General features: G+C 38.2%; 1 protein-coding gene across 3 annotated transcripts in view; it reads left to right on the plus strand.

The window, feature by feature from the left end:
- The window catches only part of LOC121329399 (ephrin type-A receptor 8-like), a 138,055-nt gene that overhangs the window by 36,909 nt on the left and 76,215 nt on the right, over nt 1–24,931 (plus strand). For all 3 annotated transcript variants that reach the window (XM_041274997.1, XM_041274998.1, XM_041274999.1), the window contains exon 3: nt 23,166–23,829. In XM_041274997.1, the coding sequence (XP_041130931.1) occupies nt 23,166–23,829 (664 nt within the window). The remainder of the gene's footprint in view (nt 1–23,165; nt 23,830–24,931) is intronic.

Here is a 24,931-nt window from a genome sequence, read left to right on the forward strand (position 1 = left end):
CTGAGTCCTGATTTAAAACATGCCAGATCACCGAGTCCTGATTTAAAACATGCCAGATCACAGAGTCCTGATTTAAAACATGCCAGATCACAGAGTCCTGATTTAAAACATGCCAGATCACAGAGTCCTGATTTAAAACATGCCAGATCACAGAGTCCTGATTTAAAACATGCCAGATCACCGAGTCCTGATTTAAAACATGCCAGATCACCAATTCCTGATTTAAAGCATGCCAGATCACAGAATCCTGATTTAAAACATGCCAGATCACAGAAACCTGATTTAAAACATGCCAGATCACAGAGTCCTGATTTAAAACATGCCAGATCACAGAGTCCTGATTTAAAACATGCTAGATCACAGAAACCTGATTTAAAACATGCCAGATCACTGATGTAATTGGAAGGCAAATATTTAGTCTTAGCTGGTCTAATTCCATGCTGGCAGTTATGTCATGGTAGAGTGTAATAGCTTGCTGGGACTCCTGAAGGGGTGTCGGTTCTTTTCAAAAGACCCCCTGCTGTACTTCTCTAGCTTACGCAGTTACTGATGTTTTCTATCCGCACAGGGAGATCTAGGATCAATGATGAACCGGCTCGTTTCTGGATGGGTGTCAAGTATAACCAATGGAGTCTCCTGAGTGTCTGGGCAGCCAGCTTTTAGCCTGAATCCAAATGAGAAAGAATTAAAGAGCCACTTGGCAGGGATATGAAATAGATAGGTATAGAACGACTACTAATGTGAGTCGAATAGGGCGACTCGTGGTCACTTTAAAAAATATTTAAATATATCATGTATTTTATTATGTCTGGTGCTCTTTTTGTGTATGCACTGTTTTGTAAATCTTTTTTAAAAAAGCTTGGAAATGTGTATTTTGTTTAAATAATATTCTGAATGGTCTTTTAAATGTTAATGGATTGCGTCCGCAACTTCTGTAACCCCACGCTTCACAATCACTTCACAAGCATGTGACTTGGGATATTTTGGGCTTTTTTTGTTGCTTGTCGACTCTGTCAAAAGTTAAAAACATAACAAATGTTTGTGGTCAATGCATACATAAAAACTGTAGGTTCCCGGTCTCAGAGAGCAGCACAAGACTATAATCTCCCACATCTGTTCACTAAAGTCTGGTTCATACTTCAAACTCGTACAGCCTTTTCTCATACGTTTGCGACCTGAAATCGCATGGGGGCAGATGATGTTGAAAAATGTCCACATTTGCTGCATGGTCATACGCTGGTAACCATCATGGAGCAAGACTTTGAGGAACTTTTAATAGAACATCAAGATTTATATAACCCCTTACTCTGGAGATACCCAAATAATAGAAACAGCGTTGGTGTGTATTATTCAGAAAAAAAATTGAAAAGGACTGGAGAAAATGTGAAGCTCAATGGAAAAAAATGCGTGATAGACTTGTGAAGAGCAACACCTTGCTGGGGATTGCCAGTTGCTATGTGTGACAGTGTCACTGGCATCACTGTGTATTTTTGCATTGAAGCAAAGGTTCCAATCTGTTTAACTGATTATGAAACCTTTCACCTGTCATTCTAAACATTTCTCTCACTGTCACATATCTGCATCTCTGTAATTAATGTATACAATTCTTCCTTTTGGATTTAAGAGGTACAAACTCACATCTCCTAAAATGTCAATTTTTCCAATTACGCAAATGCAGTCTGTATTTAAAGTATGAAAGGCAGCCACACAACACAGTTAAAAGGGCTGCAACACGATGCTTCCTTTGTACAGAAAATATAGCTGTCTGCGTCTGACATATCGCATTCATCTGTATCGTATCGCCCTTATCAGCCTCAGACCCCTCCCTCGGTCCGCTTCTCACACTGCACGTGCTGAATTCTGCCCCTTGCTGAATTTTGCATTACTTTGAGATATGAGCATGCACCATTGTCTGTTGTGGGATTACTGAAGCTATTCATTTATTCATCACCGTGGTTTAGATTCATCACCGTGGTTTAGATAAGCACATATTTCAAAATGACATGAGTCTGAGGCTAGAGATAGCACATATTTCAAAATTACATGAGTCTGAGCCTAGATATAGCACATATTTTAAATTTCAAATACATAGCAACTAAAAGTAGGCAGAGTGGAAAGTGATACCCCCCTTTTTTTTAGTTCTGAAAGATTGGAAAGTGTGATCAGAAATAGGGCGTGGCTAGGTTTTTACTTCTTTTGGGCTTGATTTGACAAACAAGGTCACTGGCAACCCTGATCTGGATACACTGCGATCTTTAGGAGACTTTTTTTTTCTCTCTTGGCAAATGCTCCTGAATGCATGTTGATGTACAGCCCTGTTGATTTATGACTCAAGATGTGTGCTTTAAATGTATGTTTTAATTTAACTCAAGAATTGAATGTTTTATTGAACAAGATCAATTTTCACATGAAGCAAATGTTTGTTTTTATTTAACTCAAAAACTGAATGTCTTTATTAAAAAATAAAAATGTTCATACAACGCTTTTTTTTTTGTTGTCCTATTTTTAAAACTGTTTACCATTCCTAATATTATAGAATATGTCACTCTAAGTCACAATTGTGATTATGAACATTTTGTTTCCTTCAGTGCAAGATTCATGTGCCCCAATATAGTTCAGCTAATGGTGTATGGGGTCGATTGTAACACGTGTTACAACTAGCCTCAACCCAGGGAGCCATTACTAAACCTCATGTTCCAGCAAGAAACAACAAAACTAAGAGCAATCCATTGTGGCAATTATAAGTACAGAGATCAGGGATGAGAATGATATATACCTGTGGATCCACAAAGTGGATAACACAGGTATATATCACAAAAAGAAAATTGGGGAAAAAATGTACTTTACTAGGTCAAAAAATTATTTTTGTAGATAAATCTTAGGCCTTTGGCACAGAGAGATCCTCTTCCACAGGCAGACAGAGACCTGAACTGAGCATGTGCCAGTGAGTGATGGCACTCCAGCTTGCTTCTGATTGGAGAAATTCATAGTGTTACAACTGTCCCGTGTTACAACTGTCCCCGGTCCTCCCTACACATGCTGACTTGTGGTGTAGTACATCTCACAGCAAAGTCCTGCTCCCAGTTAACTGGAATCAGCTAACTAATATCAAAGTAACCCAAACACAAACCCATACTTTACCAACATGTCAGTAAAATGTCCATATTACCCAAGTAGCTGTAATATTGGTAATATATTACAAGCTTGTTTTAAAACTAATAAAAAGCCAAGCTGAAAAACAAATATCAGCATGCTACTCAGGTATCAGATTGAGCTTCAGAAAGTGTCCACAAAATAAAGCATGACATTTCCAGAAATTACTAGTTTCTGTACAGTTCCACACACATACACTATATATATATATATATATATATATATATATATATATATATATATATATATATATATATATATATATATATATATGTGTGTGTGTGTGTGTGTGTGTGTGTGTGTGTGTGTGTGTGTGTGTGTAAGGGTATGGCTCTGAATAATTGTGAACATAGCAACAGTTGTCTTACTACAGGTAAGAACAGACAAGCTCATCTTTTGAGAAGTCCACTAAGCTTTGAAACGATCTATTATGAATACCGATCCTGCAGAAATCTTATTTAATTAAAGAAAAAGAAGGGCTTTAACAAAGCACACTTCATGTAGAGGGACACTAAAACCCATTTTAATTATTTTCTAACTGTTTTGTATGAAATACTGAACATGCTAATTGCACTGTTTGTCTCCAAAATCATTTTACAATTTTATACCCGAGGAGTCATTAGCATAGAGTGTAAAATCTTTAACACCACAATACATTCAAATGTGGCCTATGAAAGGATGGCTTTGCAGGGGTGATTTCAGACCAGTAATGGTGGGGTGAAACTGAGACGCTATCGCAGTCAGAATTTTATTAAACAAACCAAATAAATAGTTGACGAAAACAAAACACATTAAAGAAAAAGGCACGCTGACCAAACAAACAAACAAACAATACGATAACAAACAAGCAGTTGTGCTGATTCTGAAGCACCACAAATAGCAATTGTTTACTTTCTAAATTATCTTTTACTTCCTCGCTCCTCACTTCTCACTCCCTACTCCTCTGTCCTTGCTCCTCTCTCCCCACTCCCCGGGCGTGGGGGGAGGAGCTCCCTGCTCCCCAATCCCCACCCCCCCCCCCCCCCCCTCACTCCTTACTCCTGGACTCCTCACTGAGGAGTGAGCAACTCTCAGGTGAGAGTCTTTGGGACAGCAAAGCTGCCGGCTCGACGGCCGACAATGGCCGACCGGCTTAACTAGCCATTGATTATTTCATTTCTCCTCAAGCAATAGTCTGCACAAGTTTAATAAGGATGCATGTACTGTCAGATTCTTAATAATCAGTAGCTGATCAGTCCCGGCACATTCCTCACAAGGTTTTTAAAATATAAAACAAAATAACCTGGCGGACCGTGTCTCGCTCGTCCTTGTCAAACCATGAATAACACAGCTTTTTGTCATCATATATATTTACAGGAATCACAATACAAATAATATTTATAATCATAAAAACAGAGTCATATCTATATATATAATATATATTATATTAGATATATAATATATATATATATATATATATATATAGGGGGGAGGAGGTGTACATGAGTCATCAACTGAAGTGACCAAGGAAGTGCAACACTATCTGAAAGCATGTTCTCCAAAGAGATGTATTAAAAATACATGTTGACTATCACATGTGTCTCTTCCAAAACCTCTTATTCCAGTCCTATATAGCAGTATGAAAGGATTTTGTCAGCTACAAAGTTTACAACGCGGTTGTAGTCTTTGTGGCTCCACAGTACAACAGTCCTAATGGCTGTACTGTAATACAGTGCTGTTCATGATGAATAGAGAGCACTGAGAACCAATCAAATATGATTATCCCTAAAAAAGATACTTAGCTGCAATGAGTTAACAAGACATGAAATGGCTTTGCATCTCAAGCGGTGCATCTCAGGACAGGCGATTGCAAGGACACTAATACAATTCAATGCACGGTCCTAATTCTCTTATCGGAGAATTCATAAAGGACAGTCTTTTGAAGTTTTCATTAATTCGTCTCCTTATTGGTCTCATGACGTAGCTCCTCTATTGTATTCTTCATTAAAGAGCCCATAGGAGTAACTGTGGAGGAATCAAACAGAAAGAAGCAATGTTTTAAATACAGTGAAGAAAAAAAAAACAGCTGTGATTGATTCCTTTGACAAGGTGATGAATGGTTGTGGTCTGGAATATTTTAATAATAAGGATGCTTCTGTGTGATATGTGATCAGGGAATAATTGCATTCACTTATTCAATAATACAGTATATAGGGAGTGTATGGAGTCCACAAGCAATGTTACAGTATGTGTGGGTTTATATGGGATCATTCCACCAGCATTGATACAGTATAGAGGGTGTATGGGATCATTCCTCTAGCATTACCCCTCTGTTCCTCCAGGGAGAAAGAGGTGGGAATCCACAATATATTCTCTTGAATGGGGTGATGTGGCAAAGTGATAGTTAGTGCGCAAGTGTAGAGCAGTTGCAGTGCAGGTTCAATGATACAGACAGACAACAAAGTACAGTTGAAATGGTTTCTTTTATTTCTAATGCAATGGTCTGATGACCAAGCAATAAATAATAGAGGGCTGGCAATACACAGCAATGTGCATTGCTCAGTAATAATAAAGGGTTGTAGTCTCACAAAAAATAAACACAGTGTTAAACACAATTAGACACACACACACGATCACCAGTCCAAAGTGAGTGCTGCAGTGCTTGTGGTGAAGTACCATTTATTACATGAAACAATGGTGCAGTGATGTCCGGGTTTTTGTGCTGGCCCTAAGCGACAACTCCGGAACATGTTAGTCGTCTAGTCTTAAACAAACAAACAAACAGGTTTTAGACAGACTGAGCAAACAAACAAAACAGTCACGGTTCTTTCTTCAATCCGCAGATGCCACACCATTAACCTTCCAGGTCAATGATTTCGTGTACCGTAGCTCCGCCCCCTTTCTAGATGGCTGACTTCCGACGAACCCTGGGAATGAACTGTCGGGCCATCCAGTCCAGGGTAATCTGTTCCCTATACAGCGCCCTCGCAGGTCAGGAGGGAGATCTAACACCAAGAATCATTCTTTCTCTGTCACAGGTGATCATTCTGCTGCCGTGCGCATTGTGTCTGCAACTGACTTGCAGCAGGGAGATGCAGCTTGTATTTTTCAGAGAAAACATGCTGGAAACCATCTGTATTACATTATTGTCTGTTTTACACAGACTATACTTTGACATGGATTAATTTGAACTCTGTTTATGGTCTCTTCACATGTGTCTTTTTAGATAGAAACTTGAGCTCAGGTTTGCAGCTTGTCTGTTGTTTCCTATCATTATCAATGACAATGAAAGGGCTACGGACTGTTCGGATAAGTCAGACGTAGGCAGATCAGTAACTGGAATTTCTTGACTAAATTAGATTGGAAACTAGTCCAAATCAAAACAACCGTAGAAATCTGAGATTATTTCAGGCATTTTGAAGCTGTTTAAAACACGTATAAGTGGCAGTCTTGTTTTCTATACTGAACTACAGCTCCATCCTGAATTTCAGCACCACACCACTGGATTGGAATGCAAGCAAAGTCACAATTGAAACTAGTCCCGGTAAGCATGTTATCCCACTCATGTTATGCCACTGAAGTGGGATAACAAAAATATATCCCACGCTAGATATAACCACGAATGTGGTATATATGCATCCATCATTTATATTAGACCCTGATTTTGATATCATACAGCCATCTTACATTTCTTTATAATATAAAGTAGACCCTGATATTCGTGCAATACAGCCATCTAACATTTCTTTACAATACATAGCAGTGTTGGATTTCTTTTGTATCGTGCAGCACACTGCCCTGTGTGGAGTGGATGTCTCTTGTATCTTGCAGCACACTATGTTATTTTGTATATATTCAAGATGTTTCTATTGCTTTGTTGTATAACCCCTGTAAATGTCCTGAACTGAAGAAATGTTACATTATACAATAATTTGTTTCAGGTTTTTATTTTTTACCACATACATTTTGTACCCAAGATGATGAATAGGTGAAATGTATTTTTGTTGTTGTTGTTGTTGTTGGTTTATTTTTAAATCACTTGAACTTTCCAACTTATCCAGGAAACACTAGTGCAGTGCATATCCAGGAAACACTAGTGCAGTGCATATCCAGGAAACACTAGTGCAGTGCATATCCAGGAAACACTAGTGCAGTGCATATCCAGGAAACACTAGTGCAGTGCATATCCAGGAAACACTAGTGCAGTGCATATCCAGGAAACACTAGTGCAGTGCATATCCAGGAAACACTAGTGCAGTATATTTATGTGGTGAAAAGCATCAGGGTCTTGTGGGTTTGTGTCTATAACCTGCATCCAAACCAAAGTGCTTACCGTAGATAATAAAAAATATGCTGGATCGCTGGATATGTCATATTGCTTGACACAACACTCATTGCCTCTGTGTGGAGAAGCCTTTTTGTGCGTCATTTCTACCTGCCAGATATGATTAATTTCTTTGTGTTTTTTGCAAGTAAACAGTCAGGAAACAGATGTTGAGTAATTATGTGGTCAATTAATTTAGCAAATGACTTTAACCCTTTGCAAAGGTTGTTTTGCTTTACAGAAGCGTGGCAGGTAAAGCTGGTGAGCGGTTTTGTTTTTCTTCGTTGAGGTGGTGAATTGTGATAGCTTGTTTACTGATTTGCCACTCTAGCTTCAGGCTGAGAAATCACTCAGAATCTTTCCAAGTGTCCTGCCAGGGCAGCTCAGTTCAATTTGTTACATCGCGTCAGATCGTGCCAATAAAACATGCGCACGCTTTGGAAGTGTTTTGCCCCACGGAGACCTGTGAAACTCTTTTATAGCCTTTTCATTCACAATGATAGTAGAGTGACACCCACATGCCAGGGATGTGAACATAGTGCACAGAGAACATAATGCACATGTGAACATAATGGACAGAGGGTGCACACATAGGAAGTGATATAGTGTGAAACTCCTTTCAAATCCAGTCTTGGAAGAACCAGTGTCCATCTGAGATTCCAGAAAACTCTAGTGTGTGGGGCTCTTGTTAGTGGGGGTTAGAAAATCAATACTTGTAATATAAAAAATCAAATTGTTAGTAATTTAAAGTAAATCCAATTAGTATTTAAAAACATATTTAAAAACATTTTGATCTTAGGTGCCATATCATGTGAACCTTTTATATATGTTGTAAAATATTCCCAGTCTGATAGCTTTAGGTTTTGCGTTTGCTTAATATCTTTTAAGCAGTTTTATTTTATGGTCAAACCACAAACCACAAACTTCCATGGCCAATTCTTTACTGATTTAATGGTCTTCCCAAACAAAACCCAGACATTAAGCAACACAGAGATATAACAAATCTAGAACATAAGAACTGCAACGTAGAGGGGTGGAAATTGGAAAACTGCGCTAAACTCTAAAAACAGTGATATGAAGCTCGCTTTCAGCCATCCATTGAGTTGATTTGTGTGAGTCTGATGGAAAGTACAGTTTTTTCTCTCCATGTGAGGTTTTTACTCAATGATAGATAGCAATACTCCATAGAAAACAGATGCATCTGGACACTCAGAATTAGCATTGCCTTGAATTAGAAGTATTGAGTTGTTTTAATCTTTTATACCGGTGGAAGCTTCTCTCGTTTGCAGATATTGTTAGTACACTATGATTTCTAGCTGTGATCCTTGTTCTAGATACACAGAAGTGCCAGCAAAGCATTTTATAAATGAACTACTTCATAGTGTATTATTTCTAACTCTGAACTTCTCCCCTACATGCTTAATGCCAGGTTCTTTGAAAGAGAGGGTGGTGGCTGGTTTGGGCAACAAAATGGAGAAGAGACAAGAATACAGTTGCAAGATCTTTTATTACACAACCAGTTAGTCACATACAAGCAGTTATTAATCATTAATATAACATACAATTAGATTAACCACAGTTATAAAAATCTAAATGCAATAGCACGGGGCTTCCAACAGTCAAGACATACACAGCAGCACTCAGCCAATAGCAGCACTGAAAGAAGAAATCAAAGCTCATGGAGGGACCAAGTTCACAGACACACTTATAAACAATAATGATAATTCTCACTGCATATGATTAATAACTACCTTAGTAAATACACCAATAAATAATCTTACATACTGTATACTAATACATATACATAGGCTTTTAAGCATGGTCATTTCATTTTCGTAATATTAGTAGCACCTGAGATAATCTAATCTATACAATTGGCAAGACTTAATAAACAACCTATAATGCAATATTTGTTATCTCAATGTAAAACATCGTGTATTATAATATCCTCCAAAGTGACTAGCTTAAATAAATGAGAATGATAGCTAGCATGCTGTTTCATAGATTGCACAAGATGCCACAAGCCATCCTGGGGTCTGTTCAAATAATCTAACAGTTGCAGATCTACATTCTGTTACTGTTTATATCTTTAAAAATTCTTAGTGTAGTTTTGTCTTTAATAGTAGTTAAGTGGGCAGGTTTGATCAGTAAATATGCATGCGGTTCAGTTTGTAGATCTGCCAGTGTTAAGATCAATTGAATAGACCCCTGGATTAGTGGGTGCTTTTCACAATATGTTGTACACTTGGAAGTGTTGATCAATCATGACTAGAGTCTTTGCTGGTGGTTTTCTCTGTGGCCATTGTAGGAACACCCGAGAAACTGTCTTGATAAAGCAGTGACTCAGTGACGATCATGACTCTTGTGAAGTCATGGAGATCCTTCGGCTAACCCCATTATTGTTGCTGGATAGTTGTCACGTGACCACAGACATTTGCATGCTGGGAATTTTCTAATTTGACTTATATTGTCTATTTTTTTAGCCAGTCAGTATAGCCCATGCTTACCTGAACAAACACAAACATGTAAACGTGTTGCTAGGTACAGAACACACCATGCACAATGATGAGATAAGCCTGGCAAAGCCTGGTTAAGGCTGGACAAAGCATGAGACACATCCGACATAACCTAGAAGAGGCCCAGCATAGCTTGCAACACATATCACTCTCAATAACCTGTGCTGCATGTTTTGTATTGTTGGATTATTTTACCTTTGCTACTAATGGATTGTAGCCCTCTTTATAGTTCATAGTTGGTATAGGTGCTATGATAGTACTAGCCTATGTAGTGTGCAGTGTGGCCGTATGGACGACAGCATCAATTTGAAATCATTTTAAACAGAGTTAGAGTGTCCACTCAGAGTCTAGCCTGTCAAAAACATTTTCATTTAGATAGAGTAGCCATTAAGGCGATCTCATGAAAGCCCGTATTAAACAGACACCAAGGAAGTATTCTGTATAGTGGTGTAAATCTGAAAGTGACTGTGGAACACTACAGCTTAAAGTACAAGCTTATCCAGCCATTAGCTTCACTCATTAAAGCTGAATCTTCAAGATGTCTTTCCAGAAATAGTTTTTATACACCTTTAAATCATCATAATAGGCTGCTTTAATGAGTACAAAACATTGAAGATGTTATTGAACTGAGAAAAGTGCATCTAGCAATGTAGGGAATGTGATAAATCATCTGGGAGCGCAGAGACTTCTTCACTAACGTACTGTTTTTGTTAGTTTAACAGGTCCTTCTCAGCAAAGCAGAATAGCAAGACATTTGTATTTATTGATTAGGTTTTTGTTATTTGTGAGCTAACATTCACATTAAAGGGGCCTTCTTTGGCCTGCTAAACCGTGTTTTTCTCCCTTTGTAAGAACTCTTCATCATGCTGCATCTTAACCTTGGATTTATTTTATTTGTAGACATTTCATAGTTTGTGTGTCTTTTTCCTCAATCCCTGAACCACACTGGGCTCAGTCTTTTCTCAGAATGACTATAAATAGCTGGGAGTCAAACTAGCTAGCGGATACACTGATGACCCATTCTGGCTAACAAGAAGTAATTAGAACATGCACGGTTTAATTATCTTGATAGCTCACAAACCATTCTAAAGAGCATGTGGGTATTTATCTAGGGGAGGAGCTCCTGCATTTAATTTCATTTTAATTCATTACATTCACCATCATTTTCTAGGTCTTTTTAAATCCATAAACATGCAGCTATTTTGCTTACCATTTGCAGGACAATACAGCATGTAATTGCTGTATTAATACATAAGAAGATTTTTGAACGAGAGGAGACCCATTCCAAACCCTTAGCACTCTCTAAGTGTGTTTACGCTCACAGCCCGAGCTGCCTCAGATTGAAAGATTCTTATCAGTCGTATATATATTTTAACAAAAGAAAATGTTGCTATTCAAACAAAATAAAAACCAACCATGTTCATTCAGCACTTGCTGGCATTTACCATTAGCCCACAGAGGTGAAATACCATTGTTCAGTACATGGCGGAGAGGGACAGTTTTTTACATTTTCTAATTAAGAGGTATCTTTATCCTTACAAGCTTGTTATAATCAAGCTTTTCCATTTGCTTCCCCACCATCGAGTTTCTGACAGTGATGATTTGCTACATTTCTGCCCTGTTCTTTATGTTGGATAAATCCTTATGTATTTCCTGGGATGCTAGAAATATGTTGCTCACTCCTCTAAGCTTTACTGTATGTCGTCTGGATATTTTCCAAGCTTGCTAATTATCCCCTGATCCAAGTCATCAATGTAAATAAGAAACAGCAGGGGTCCAAGTACTGATCCCGGCAGCTCCACACTGTGTGATGATGTACTTTTGGCATACGTGTATATAATCCAAGGAATGATTACAGTAGAATAAAACAGTATTTCATATGTCATAACTAATCCCTATGTTTCCTGTAATTTTAAAATCATGCCACCCCACCCAGCATATGAATATTGTCAGTAGATACAGAATGTCTCATTCTCCTTTCTTTTAAATAAACCCCCTCCCACCCTCTTTGTTCCCTTCCTGGAGTGAGCAGATTCCAGATGGAAAGGGAGCCATACAGGCAGGAGACCTGGCACATTATCATTCACTAAATCAAATCGTTCCATAAATAGAATGGGAATTAATAAATGTGCTTGGAGATCAAGAAAACTCTGAACAATTTAAATTCAGAACATTTTATTTATTGATATATTTCTGATTTCTGGCCATGGCAATTGGACAAAAGTTAAGAATACAAACGTGTTGGCTTGTGAGTTCTGCAGTGCACTGATTAAGAGCTGTATGCTGGGTATTATTATATCAGTGAGGCATGACACCACCCCTCTGTGAGAGCTATGTGTGAACAGCACCCTTCATTCTGATCAGTGTTATTATAGTGAGGGAGCAAGAGAGGGGTAGAGGTGTGAAAGAGAGGGCACAGTGGAGAAGGTTGACATTGTGATCAGTGTGATTATAGTGAGGGAGCAGGAGCGGGGTGAAAGAGGGGGCGTGGTGGAGAAGGTTGACATTGTGATCAGTGTGATTATAGTGAGGGAGCAGGAGAGGGGTAGAGGTGTGAAAGAGAGGGCACAGTGGAGAAGGTTGACTTTGTGATCAGTGTGATTATAGTGAGGGAGCAGAAGCGGGGTGAAATAGGGGGCGCGGTGGAGAAGGTTGTCATTGTGATCAGTGTGATTATAGTGAGGGAGCAGGAGAGGGGTGAAAGAGGGGGCGTGGTGGAGAAGGTTGACATTGTGATCAGTGTGATTATAGTGAGGGAGCAGGAGTGGGATAGAGGTGTGAAAGAAAGAAAAACAAAATAGATGGACATGGAAGGACATTAGATTCGGTAAGGAAGATCTTTTGGTAAAGTTTTGTGATTTTTTAAATTCCTTAAGGATGATGTGCCAATTTACAAAACTTAATCTAAAATATGAACTGTCCTATATTCTGAACCAGATTCTCTGAAGAAATGCATGCTGTGTGTGTGTAAGCAATACAGTACACAGAAAGGACTTTTTGCAGTTCATGTTCTGTAAATATAGTACCAGTACAATAAAGGGTCCAGTGAGTTTTGTTAGAATTTGTCTACAGACAAAGATAAATGTTTGTACTCCTTATTTCAGATCATAAACAATAAAAAATCACAACCTGAATAATCATGTAAGAATATTGTACACGTTGGTTTGTATTAACTCAAGTCTACTTTTATTTTCTAGATGACAATTATTATTATTATTATTATTATTATTATTATTATTATTATTATTATTATTATTATTATTAGCAGTCACACTTATCCAGGGTGAGTTACAGTTGTATACAAAAAATACATATCAAGAATTACAGTACAATTAAGAGAGAGATACAAAATGAGAGCAAATACAAAACACAGTACAATTTGATATAGGTGGCAGTTCAAGAGCAGGTAGCAGTGTTGATAGTTACATCAGGGTTAGATATGAGTGCAGGTGAAATACAAGATACTACAGATTGGGTTGAGTGCAGGATTAAATACAGTAATATAGAGAGCAGATAAGTGTAAGTTAAAGTGCATTAAGGGCAGAGTGCTGTATTGTCCAGAAGGGAAGAGGTGTGGAGGTTGAGCCGCGCCAGGTTACCTAGTAGGTGCGGTCAAGAGGTAATAGGAGAACCAGGCCAGAGCAATGCCAGAGATTCCCAGGTCAGCGAGAGAGGATAGGAGAATAGAGTGATCGACAGTGTCAAAGGCAACAGAGAGATCAAGGAGAATTAGGACAGCGGAGAGAGAGGCAGCATGGGCAGAGTTTAGCGAGTTAGTGACAGACAGGAGAGCAGTTTCAGTGGAGTGAGCAGAAACCAGATTGGAGATGGTCGAACAGAGAGTGGTTAGACAGGAAAGCAGAGAGCTGGCGGTGTACTGCTAGCTCGAGGGTTTGAGAGTGGAAGGGTAGGAGGAAGACAGAACGGTAGTTCTGGAGGGAGGTGAGTTTGAGGGTAGGTTTTTTGAGGAGGAGGGTGATAGAGGCTTCTTTGAGCAGAGGGAAAGAAGCCAGATGAAAGGTGTTGAGAAGGGAGGAATTGAAGGGGAGTAGAGAAGAAAGATATTTTGTGTCTTGAATTGAAACCTGCTGGTAAAAAGTAGGTCAAGCAAGGGGCAGCACAAACATAATTTCTAAAAGAAGTGAGGCACTTTGGAATACAAATAAAAATAGCATATTTCTTGAATTAGTAACACCAGGAAACTGCTTCAACAAAACAAGTGTATGAAAGCCTGTTATTGCCAGGAGCTAGATCCCTTGCTTTTTCCGGAATTAAATAATTTTAAAAATAGATTGTTTCATAGCGGGGAGATAGAGTTCTATATTTTAGCACAGTGCTGGAGAGAAGCCTAGATTCAACAGAAGAATAAATAACACACAAACTCTCCCTTTCAAAACTATGGAAATACCCAATACATCATCATTAGTACACTTTCATTGTCCAAGGACATAGTTAATTTGCCTGATAAAGATTTAAGGTAAAGGTCGTGGCTTGTAATAGTCTCTGAGATCACAAATACAAAAATCTGCTTTAAAAAACTATTTTGAAAACGTCCCTGGAGTCTTTATCCTAGCTGGAGACCTCAATGCTGTAAGAGAAGTCAGGGCAATGCAGTGGAGGGAAGGCCTTGAGAGCTCAACTCTTTCTCTTTCAATTAGGGGAGTTTTAACTAATTAATTCAGAAGAGGCAGACTCTTTGGAGCATGTATAGCCTTTTTAAACAAACAGGCAGAAGCATTTTAAAGAAATCATTAAAGATTTTGATTGCAAGTACTTGTCAGTATTGATTACGGACTGCTCACTGAAAGTTTTTATTTTTTCCCTCTTGTGAGTGTAAGAAATAAGGCAAATATTAAATTAATAACATGACTGGTGAATGTTAGCAGCCTGATACCCACAAATGGAAATTCTTTAAAGAACAAGGGTGATACAATTACAATTGCTGACCTCATTTGCACAGCACCAAAACCTGAATCCAGAATCCTAGTGTTGGAGGTCTAGTCTTGTATCTGTCTGCAGACCTCTGAAAAGAGCTTGTGATCTCTGCCTGCAGGACCTTAGCAGATGGATCATGCACATAAAACAATTGTATTTATATGTAAGCCTGACTATGCCACTGAGGTAGTGGAGGAGAATGACACAAGCACTCTGTTGTTGAAATGATGTACGTCTTCATTGTGTAAAACACAACGCAGCCGTGTTTTCTAATTTGATATTTATCCTACTGTGCTGGTGAAATTCTGTAAAAAATCTGATTAATCTGTGATTAATATAGGAATTTACAAAATAAGAAGCAGTGTAATTGGGCAATAAAGAATAAACCTAGTATAAAGCTACTTTTACAGTCATGACAGTTTATCTTAATTAAATATGCTGATACACATATTTTCTCCATGTTTACACATTTCTACAACATAATACCACCACAACAGAATTAAAAGGGAGGGGGTATATTGAGTGGTAAACGGTCATATACTGTTTCTGCAGATCCACACAGGCAGTGCCTCCACCAAAAGAGAAGCACAAACGCAGAACAACCCTTTAAAATGTGCGGTAATGATTGGTGGTACAGTTAAGATTTTTCAAACACCTCATGCAGCCTATCGGTCAGTCATGTGACCTATTGAGAGCATTTCTAATTCTCATTGGCTCATTGAGCTGTCAATCAGCCAAGCAGCAACATCTCCCTTTAGTGTTCAACCTTCCATGCATTTTTCAACTCAGGGGGTCCTCAGTTTTCCTGAATTTCTTACCTTAAAACCTGAAACTAAAGTTGAACTTGATTCCAAATTCTACAAATGTTCACATCTCCAGACATCGTTTGTCTACTGAAAAGAGCTTACAAATCAAGCAAACACTCAACATGTTTTCAGAAGGGCACTGTTTTAAATGGCTTCCAAATATCATTTTCAAAGTACCATTACTAGATGCAAATTTCAGACTGGTATCATTTTTGTACACTGTTGAAAAGCAATGGGTTTGAAATACTGCTGCAGTGTTGTGCTCATGTGCAGTTAGGGACCTCATTGACACTTATTCTAGGCAACCCGCTGTGTTGTAATCTGTTTCAGACAAGCGCCTTACACCTGAAATTTGCATTGAGAAACTGGGACTTGTCAAAGTGAAAAGAGCTGACAGATGGAAGACTGACTCTCCACAACATATGGTTAATGAATCCAAGGGCTCCCAGCCCAGTACCATGTGTGCTCAAGTCACGTTGCCACCACTACGTAATGGAGGAGTAGTGAGGATTGCACATGACTGAGCTAAATAAATAAGGCTAAGTAGGTTAGCCTCTTGCCTCAGTTTTAAACATGACTTTAGAGACATCTAGCCTAAGCTTAGTTAAAGTTCCTAATTGACAAGCCTTTGAATATGTCAGTTCAACAGCAAATGTGAGGGATTATTACTCCCTCTCTAAACTCACAGTTTTCGGTTGTGGCAACTCTTATGATAAATACAGTGTATATTGCTTAGATCTGACTTGAATCTGGAAACGTCTCTGGGCTAGTTACATGGCAGCATGTCTAAGAACTGCTGAGTGGTAATGGCTTGGCATCTCAGTCCATTTTATTGAATGGAAAGGCAAGGGCTGGACACAATGCTAACCTCATGGTTCTTAGATGAATGTCGTACCATTTAATTAAAAAGCAAGCACTGTAGCCAAGAGGCATGTATGTGTCTTAAGCTGATACTAACAATATAAAGTGATCTTTTGAATTTGATATAACTGCTCTAACTTGAAAGTTACCTGTTTAGTTCTTTTGAAACCATTCTGATGTATCTTTCTATTTTCTGGTCTGAGTTTTACATGTATATGAAATGCAGAGGCAGTGGCTTGAATTTGCACAGATGACGCTACAGTTCTATTTTTGTGGCTTATTTCAAATCTTGTTCTTTTTACCTTTTAGTGTTGTTACGACCCATATGGTTTGTTGTTCAGTTGTTTTTTTATGTCTGTTCTTGACAGATGCTTGTTTTTGTTGCCAGTCAATTTTGCAAGGATTGAAAAGAGAATTTAGCCTGCTGAGATACTAATCGCATTATATATATATATATATAATATTATTATATATATTATATATATATATATATATATATATATATATATACACAACAACAAATATAAAACAAAATAGCAAATTAAAAAACACAACGACAAATTAGAAAACAAAATAGCAAATCAGAAAACACAACGACAAATTGGAAAACAAAATAGCAAATGAGAAAACAAAACGGCATTAACTCTAAACTGGAAAGGGAGGGGAGATAAGCAAAAGTGTACCACGTCACTGATTGGAGGAACAACATGTTAGTCACCGCTGCAGAGCTCTGAGTGGAAGCACTTTGAAACTAACCGTGGTAAGCCACTTTTTCTTGTTTGAATTTTAAAAATGTTTTGTATTGTTTATTTCACACTCGTTTTACTAATGTAAGGACTCACAAAAACATTAAAATTTGAACAGGAAAAAGTGGCTTACCACGGTTAGTTTCAAAGTGCTTCCACTCAGAGCTCTGCAGCGGTGACTAACATGTTGTTCCTCCAATCAGTGACGTGGTACACTTTTGTCTATCTCCCCTCCCTTTCCAGTTTAGAGTTAATGCCGTTTTGTTTTCTCATTTGTTAATTTGTTTTCCAATTTGTTGTTTTGTTTTGCACTTCAGGGCCACTGTAGGATATGTTCAGTGTTTACTACATTCTTTAACTGAACAATAACAACAGTAGAATCAGACAACGCTGGGGTTTACTGAGATTTTTCGGTAACACTTTGTATTAAGGCACAGTTTTTTAATGTTTTACAAATATATAATAGATGCTTAATAAATATGTTATAAAGTATTAATAAAGCATTATAGGTGGTTTATAACCATTCAATAGCCACAGTTTTATAACCTATTGTACTTTGGGGTGTTTAAACGTAACTCTGTCTGTGGCTATTGCATGGTTATAAACCATCTATAATGCTTTATTAACACTGTATAACACAGCTATTAAGCGTATATTATATATTTATAAAACACTACTAAGCAGCACCTTAATATAAAGTGTTTTCGATTTTTCTTCTCTAAACAAATAGGGGCAATGTTTTCAAAACGTTTCCTCCATTCTTTAATTAGAAAAAATAATCTTAAAGTTGTAATATGAGAAACAAACATTGCTTCAGAGATCTTGGATTATTTTTTGTTCTAGTTTTATAAAATAAACAGGCAGCTTACCTCCTTAAAACATATAGCCCTAGGAGTTGAAGAAGGGATGAAAGGTTTTAAAAATGTGTTCCAGTCTCTTGTGTCCTGCTTGTATTTGTTATGGGTGCACCACAGTAAAACTGCTTTGTTTTAGCAGTTTGTAAAGAGTGAGGGTGCTATGCCTTTTGGCCCCAGGAATGGGACAGTCTCTATGTGATCCCCATACTTCCAATGGTATGCTTTTTAGCAATTCAAGAAACCTCCATTAACTAGACTTACTAGTTATATGTACTGTAGAGCAAGGGTTCACAGGTACACAGGTAGGATTAGTACATTGGGGAACGAAGTCAGCCCACATGTGTCTTGTTTACCTTGTATTTTGTAACTTGTTTACCTTATTTTGTAACAGATCTTTGTATCATTTTTGTATGCTTTTATTTTACAACAAATCACATTTATAAGTAAAGAGGTAACACAGTTCTCATTATAATGAATATGGACATTATTTCATTTTAACAGAAATATTGTCAGTAAAAGAAACTAAAGGCAATAATACAAAATTTTCAACAACAAAAAGTAAATAAATAAATAAATCTAATTTTGTCCATCATGCTTTCTGATTAGTTCTAATGTTATACAATGAAGAATAAAAAGCCTTCAAATCCAAATAAAAACAAGTCAATTTAGGCTTAAATTGACATTTTCTAGCAAAGAGAACAGAGCAACAATCCATTTAATTCCTTTTTTTCTAGTTTGGCTGTTTTCGCACATGGAAACGTTTTGCTAAGATATTGTTCCACAACAATTCATATTTAATGCTAAATTAATTCTAATGTTCTAATGAACAGGCACTGGTTCTAATTGAAGGTTTATTTTACTAGGTTTCACTTAATTCAATAATTAGAAACTACACATGTCATTAATACATCATCATACTGTGTGGTTAATCATGAAACCTTTGTGCGAAAAAGTTTAAGAATATTGAGAGAAACAAATCACCTTGTTGATAAACAGGTCATTATTCCTGTCTTATGTTATTGTGGTGCTAGCTGTCACTTCATCCTCGCAGTGTGTGTTGGCATTATCTGTTGGCACTTTTCTCGCACTTGTGAAAGGAAAGACATCTCAATTATCCATTAAGTCTTTTTTTCAAACATCTTTTTAATTACACAGCAGCGCTAAAAATCTTTTTGCAAGCTGTTGTTTTAGCAGTGAGTCTGGGGTAGACTGAATCCAGCTTATTGAGATGAAAGGCAGGCTGCAGGGAGGCTTGTGGAGAATCATCCCACAGGGATCAGGAGATGAAGCAGAATGAGGTCTTTCAAAGTACAACTCGCCTCAAACAAGTTTGTATTAATTGAAGAAAGAGTTCAGAGAGATGAGTTAATTGCTCAGCACTGAGTGCTGTGCTTCAGCATTCTATTATCAAACCTCTTTAATGAGAACAAAAGCAGGGCAGCTGTTTTCGTCTATCCAAGACTGCTCAGCCTGTACATCAACAATCGCTGTATTAAAGAGTATTATTATTATTATTATTATTATTATTATTATTATTATTATTATTATTATTATTATTATTTGTTTATTTAGCAGATGTCTTTATCCAACTTTATCCAAGGCGACTAGGGTGTGTGAACTATGCATCAGCTGCAGCCCCACTTAAATAACGTCTCCTGGTTACAAGCCCTTTTCTTTAACTGTTGTTTTCTGAATATAACTTGCACCCCTTTATCAGTTTTGAGGATGTCTGTGTTACATGCAGGCTGCACATTACACAAGCTCAGTATTCTCAAACTGGAGTTAAAGGACAAGGACAAGGACAAGGGAGTTCCATTATTAGCACACAGCACACCACAGCAATGCCATTCTAACTGTTATACTGCATTTGGAGTTATTTCTTTATTACCTTTGTCTGAAATAATCCTTGTAGAGCAGGGCTCGAGCACCCATGTCAATAGATGTCATTAATTATTGCATTCTGAACTGTGCTTTATTTGCCGTTCCATTATTGAGTAATAACATACAGTAATGGCTAACTTCTATAGGGTTGTATGATATTCTATATAGTATACTATGGTGTTTTTGATAGGGTAGTGCTCGTTATACAAGAGATGTAACCATGGTCTGCACACGCATATTAGTGGGTGCTGTTCACTTGGTATGACATATTTTAAAATACATTTTCTTATTGTTCACATTAGCTCCTCCCCCTATTTCTTGGGTTGAAAATCTTTTGACTGTTTGTGTGTTTTCCTTTTGCACACACATCACTCAGTGCCAATGGGAAAGTAGATTTTAGAGCCTGTATCAGCTTTAATATACTTTGTAGTTGCTATATAGTTAGTTGCTGTGTCTATAATATTTTGCCTGCTGAACCCCTGATCATTTACTTGCTGTTTGGGCCTCATAGTATTTCAATCACAGGTACTCTAAATGCAGTTTCCCTGACAAAGTAACAACTGAGACTCAAAACCCGGTCTCACAGACCAATGTTTGCTTTGCCCAAAGAGCTGGCTTCCATTCACAGAGCACAAATACTTTTTATGTTACACAACTTAGTCAATTCCCTGAGATAACTATTTACATGGAATAATCAAAGTAGCAGCGCCTGGTTACGAGGAGATATTAACACCCGGTCAGCATTAGTAAACACGAGCTGGCCAAGTGGAATCATTCCAGGTGAGGCCGCTCAATTCCTTCAGTATTTCATTATGGATATTGAAGTTACGGCTTCTTTAATCTGTGGGATTGTTAGAAAGGTGTTGTGAATTCAGTGGAGGCTGGCCCAGCGTAGAACAAAGGCAGCGGGTCTGAAATTTAAGTAACAAAACTGACATGTGCTGTGTTTGATCTGAACCAGGCAATATGAGTTGGGTCTAATTAAACTGTGATACACGTTTCATCCAGGTCTGCAGTGTAGCTACATGGCTATAGTTACACGCTTAGCAATACAATTGCATGGTTGAGGGTAGAGGTCGTCATGGGTACCCAGAAAAGTATTGTGCACTTAAAACATTAATACAGTGGCTCTCAAAAATATTCACCCTCCTTGGACTTTTCCAAGTTTTATTGTGTTACAACATGGAATCAAAATGGATTTAATTAGGAGTTTTGCCACTGATCAACAGAAAAAAAGTCATTTTTTTCACAGTGGGTATCTGGTTCGGAATTTTCTACCCTAGTTGAGGGTATATTTACATGGTTTATGTTAGGTTTGTGTTGCTGCTGTGCCCCAATGGGCAGAAATGAACTTGTATAATTTATAAGAAAACACAACGTCCCCATTGAGATCAGTGACACAGGACTGGAGACCTTTTCAAAGAAACAGTGCATGTTGGTACTTCAGTGTAGCAGACCTAAAAACCCCTCACTGAATACCTGTTTTGAATACCTGGTTGACATGTGCATGAGAATACATATTTCTTTGTGTTTCTCTGTTTGAATACAAGAGAATAGCACATGTGGAACTGGAGGATTATTCCCACACACACCCTATGCATCTTGTTGATGGAGTTGAGATACAGTAATTGGGAGTCAGACACATTCTGGTTGTATTAACTCATTTAAAGTGCTGCTGTGTCTTTTATCCAGCTGTTGAAGTGTCAAAGGGCACACACATGCGATGGGGTGTATTATGTTCCATTTATTGTGGTTACACTCCATGTACTTATCAGTGAGGTTATGTGCAACAGTGCAAGTACTTGTCATGAGTGCGTTTTAACATTATTTTAGTTGCTGTAAGCTTGGGTAGTTTTTGTTATTGCCTTTTTATACCGTATCCATAAAAATAATAACTGCATTTATACTGCATGATGGCAGATTTGGCAAATGTGTGATTCCTAAAGATTTTTTAGCAGTTGATTTGTTTTAAATAATTAACTTAGTGATTCTCTTAACTGTTAAAATTGTGCACTACAGATGTATCAAGGCTTGCCATGATGTTTTGTTTGTCTATTTTATCCCCCTGTGACAGGGTGCAGCCTGTCTGTGTTTTTGTGGTGTTTAGAGTGGATGTGAGTCTGCTGTGAGGATCCGAGTGAATGAGTTTGTGTGGGGAATGTGTGAAAGGTGCTGCAGCTGATGAGGTGTGAATTGTCCAATTAGTTGCAGCACCTGTATATAAGGGAGTGGTTGGGAGTGTTAGTTGGTGAATGTTTGTGAGAGTGAGAGGACCTGTTTGTTACAGGTGAGTGCAAGTGTGTTGATTATTATTTAATTAAAAGTATTTTATTTGCTGCACTTTCCGTCTCTGAATCTCCTCACTTTGGCTATTCTATCACAAGTGATCAAAGTGAGAAGACTCAGAGACGGAAAGTGCAGCAAATAAACTACCCCCCTCCCCCCCACCCCCACTGGAAATTAGATAAATCGCACCCTGGGTACACATCACAAAGGCTGTTCATACGCTATGCACAGATCCAGACTGTACCTTAAATCAGTCAAAAAAAACTCAGAATATTGAAGTTCTTGTTGCTGCCTGTATATGTTGTGATGGATCTCCTCCTAGCAGCTGATAAGTGAATAATATTGACATCAGCATAAGACACCTACAGGACTGACCTCTCGATTTACAGAGCTTACACTGTAGGGTTTGCTGATCCACCCCTTTCCTCTCCATTCAATCAATGGGACATGCAAAATGTTTAAAATGGTTAGAATTCAGTGGTCAGTGGAACTTAGAAAGACACTCCAAGTCAAATGATCTATATACTGGGATACCATGTAGAATAACGGCATGCAAAAGGCACTGGTATAGCAAGCTACATGAAACATTACAAACTATCAACAGAAACAAAATGTGTGCATTACATGTACAGAGTGGGTCTCCATTTTTTGCTGTTACACAGCTGATCCAGCAGAGAACATGACTGCAGTCATTTCAAATGGAAGACATACAGCCTACAAGTAGAGCAGATTGTTTTAAAATGTTTACTTATTATAATAAGATCCCTGAATCTGGGCTTTCAATAGATTGTGATTCGGTTTGTTTTTTCTTCTGTCTCCAGTGGGATGCAATCAATGAAATGGACGAGTACTTCAGCCCCATCCACACTTACCAAGTATGCAATGTCATGACCCCCAACCAGAACAACTGGCTCCGAACCAACTGGATCCAGCGAGATGGTGCCCGACGTATTTACATTGAGATGAAATTCACCCTGCGAGACTGCAATAGCATGCCAGGGGTCCTGGGCACCTGCAAGGAGACTTTCAACCTCTACTATTATGAAACTGACCGGGACATCGGCACCAACATTTGGGACAATCAGTTCATTAAAATAGACACGATTGCGGCAGATGAAAGCTTCACGAGTGTGGATCTGGGGGTGCGGCGGCTGAGGTTAAACACAGAAGTCCGGGGCGTGGGTCCACTGGGCAAGCGGGGCTTTTACTTAGCATTCCAGGATATCGGGGCCTGCATTGCCATCGTGTCGGTGAGGGTTTATTACAAGAAGTGCTCGGCCATGGTGCGGAACCTGGCCACGTTCACTGACGTGGTGACGGGGGCCGACTCCTCCTCCTTGGTGGAGGTGAGGGGGCAGTGTGTGGATCATGCCGAGGAGAGAGACACTCCCAAGATGTACTGCAGCGCCGAGGGGGAGTGGCTGGTCCCGATTGGGAGGTGCAGCTGCAGTGCAGGCTTTGAGGAGCACAGAGATTCCTGCATAGGTAAGGAGTGAAGAGTTTATATATTGCAAGAAGGGGGGATGTAGTGGCTCTACAGCTTCTATAAGATTTAGTAGAATCATTTGGGATCCTTCAAGACCCAACTTGACAAAGTTGATAACTAGGTTTCAATCATGCACTGATGGGCTGAATGGCCTCCTCTCCTATGTACTTTTTTAACCTTCTCCTCAAACTGCTTTGCATGATGAAATCCTACCTGTTACCCGAATCTCTAAATAACTGATGCAGAAAGGACTACACTTTACTATCAGTATGGATTAATGTTGCTAAAAATGACACAGGTACATTCCCTGCACATATAACAGCATTACAGGGATACAGCATGTGTTTAAACTCAACTGTTATGTTCTAAAACAGCTACATTTCTTTTTTAATCTCATGTCAAATATCCTGTCTTCTGCAACTGAAATCCTCACAAAAGAAAAATCTGTAAAGACAAAATGCTAACATCAGTGTTAAAATGGCAGAAATACAGAAAGTACACACTCCTCTGCACTCATGAAACATGAACAAAAGCAGCAAAGGACTTTTAGATTTGTTAGATCAGAATCCCTGAATGTGATAAGAATAGGGTGAGTTTTTACTGCACTGTATCCCTTGCCAAACTAAAACCAAAGACAGAAAGTAAAAAGAACAGGTTTCATACAAACATGGAAAGATCTCCTCAACCCACTTAACGTTTTAAGCTTTTCAGAATTGCGAAAGTGTGCAGTGCCCATGTGGCAAGCTGATTGCCTGATTTACCCATTATAATTACATTTGAGTCAAACCAATAGTAGATTGTTGCAGTTTTTTAATCCCACAAACCTGTTTTTTTTTCCAATACTAGATTAGCAATAGCTGTATAATAATTATAAACCATTAATTATTAATCTGAATGTGGGTGTTCTGGTTACAGGAAATAAGGTAAGTGATTTAGTTCTGAATGTGTGCAAGGTTTTCCCATGTCAGTGGAATATTAAATGATTATACTCACTAGCTATTAAAAACCGCAGCAGATTGACATTGTGATTTAATAAAAAGTCTTTGTACCCTGCAAAGTGCTTCAGATAACCAGTCTGTCAAATTCTGATAAATCATTAAT

Source organism: Polyodon spathula, chromosome 16 (genome assembly GCF_017654505.1).
Source record: "Polyodon spathula isolate WHYD16114869_AA chromosome 16, ASM1765450v1, whole genome shotgun sequence".
Classification (NCBI taxonomy): domain Eukaryota; kingdom Metazoa; phylum Chordata; class Actinopteri; order Acipenseriformes; family Polyodontidae; genus Polyodon; species Polyodon spathula.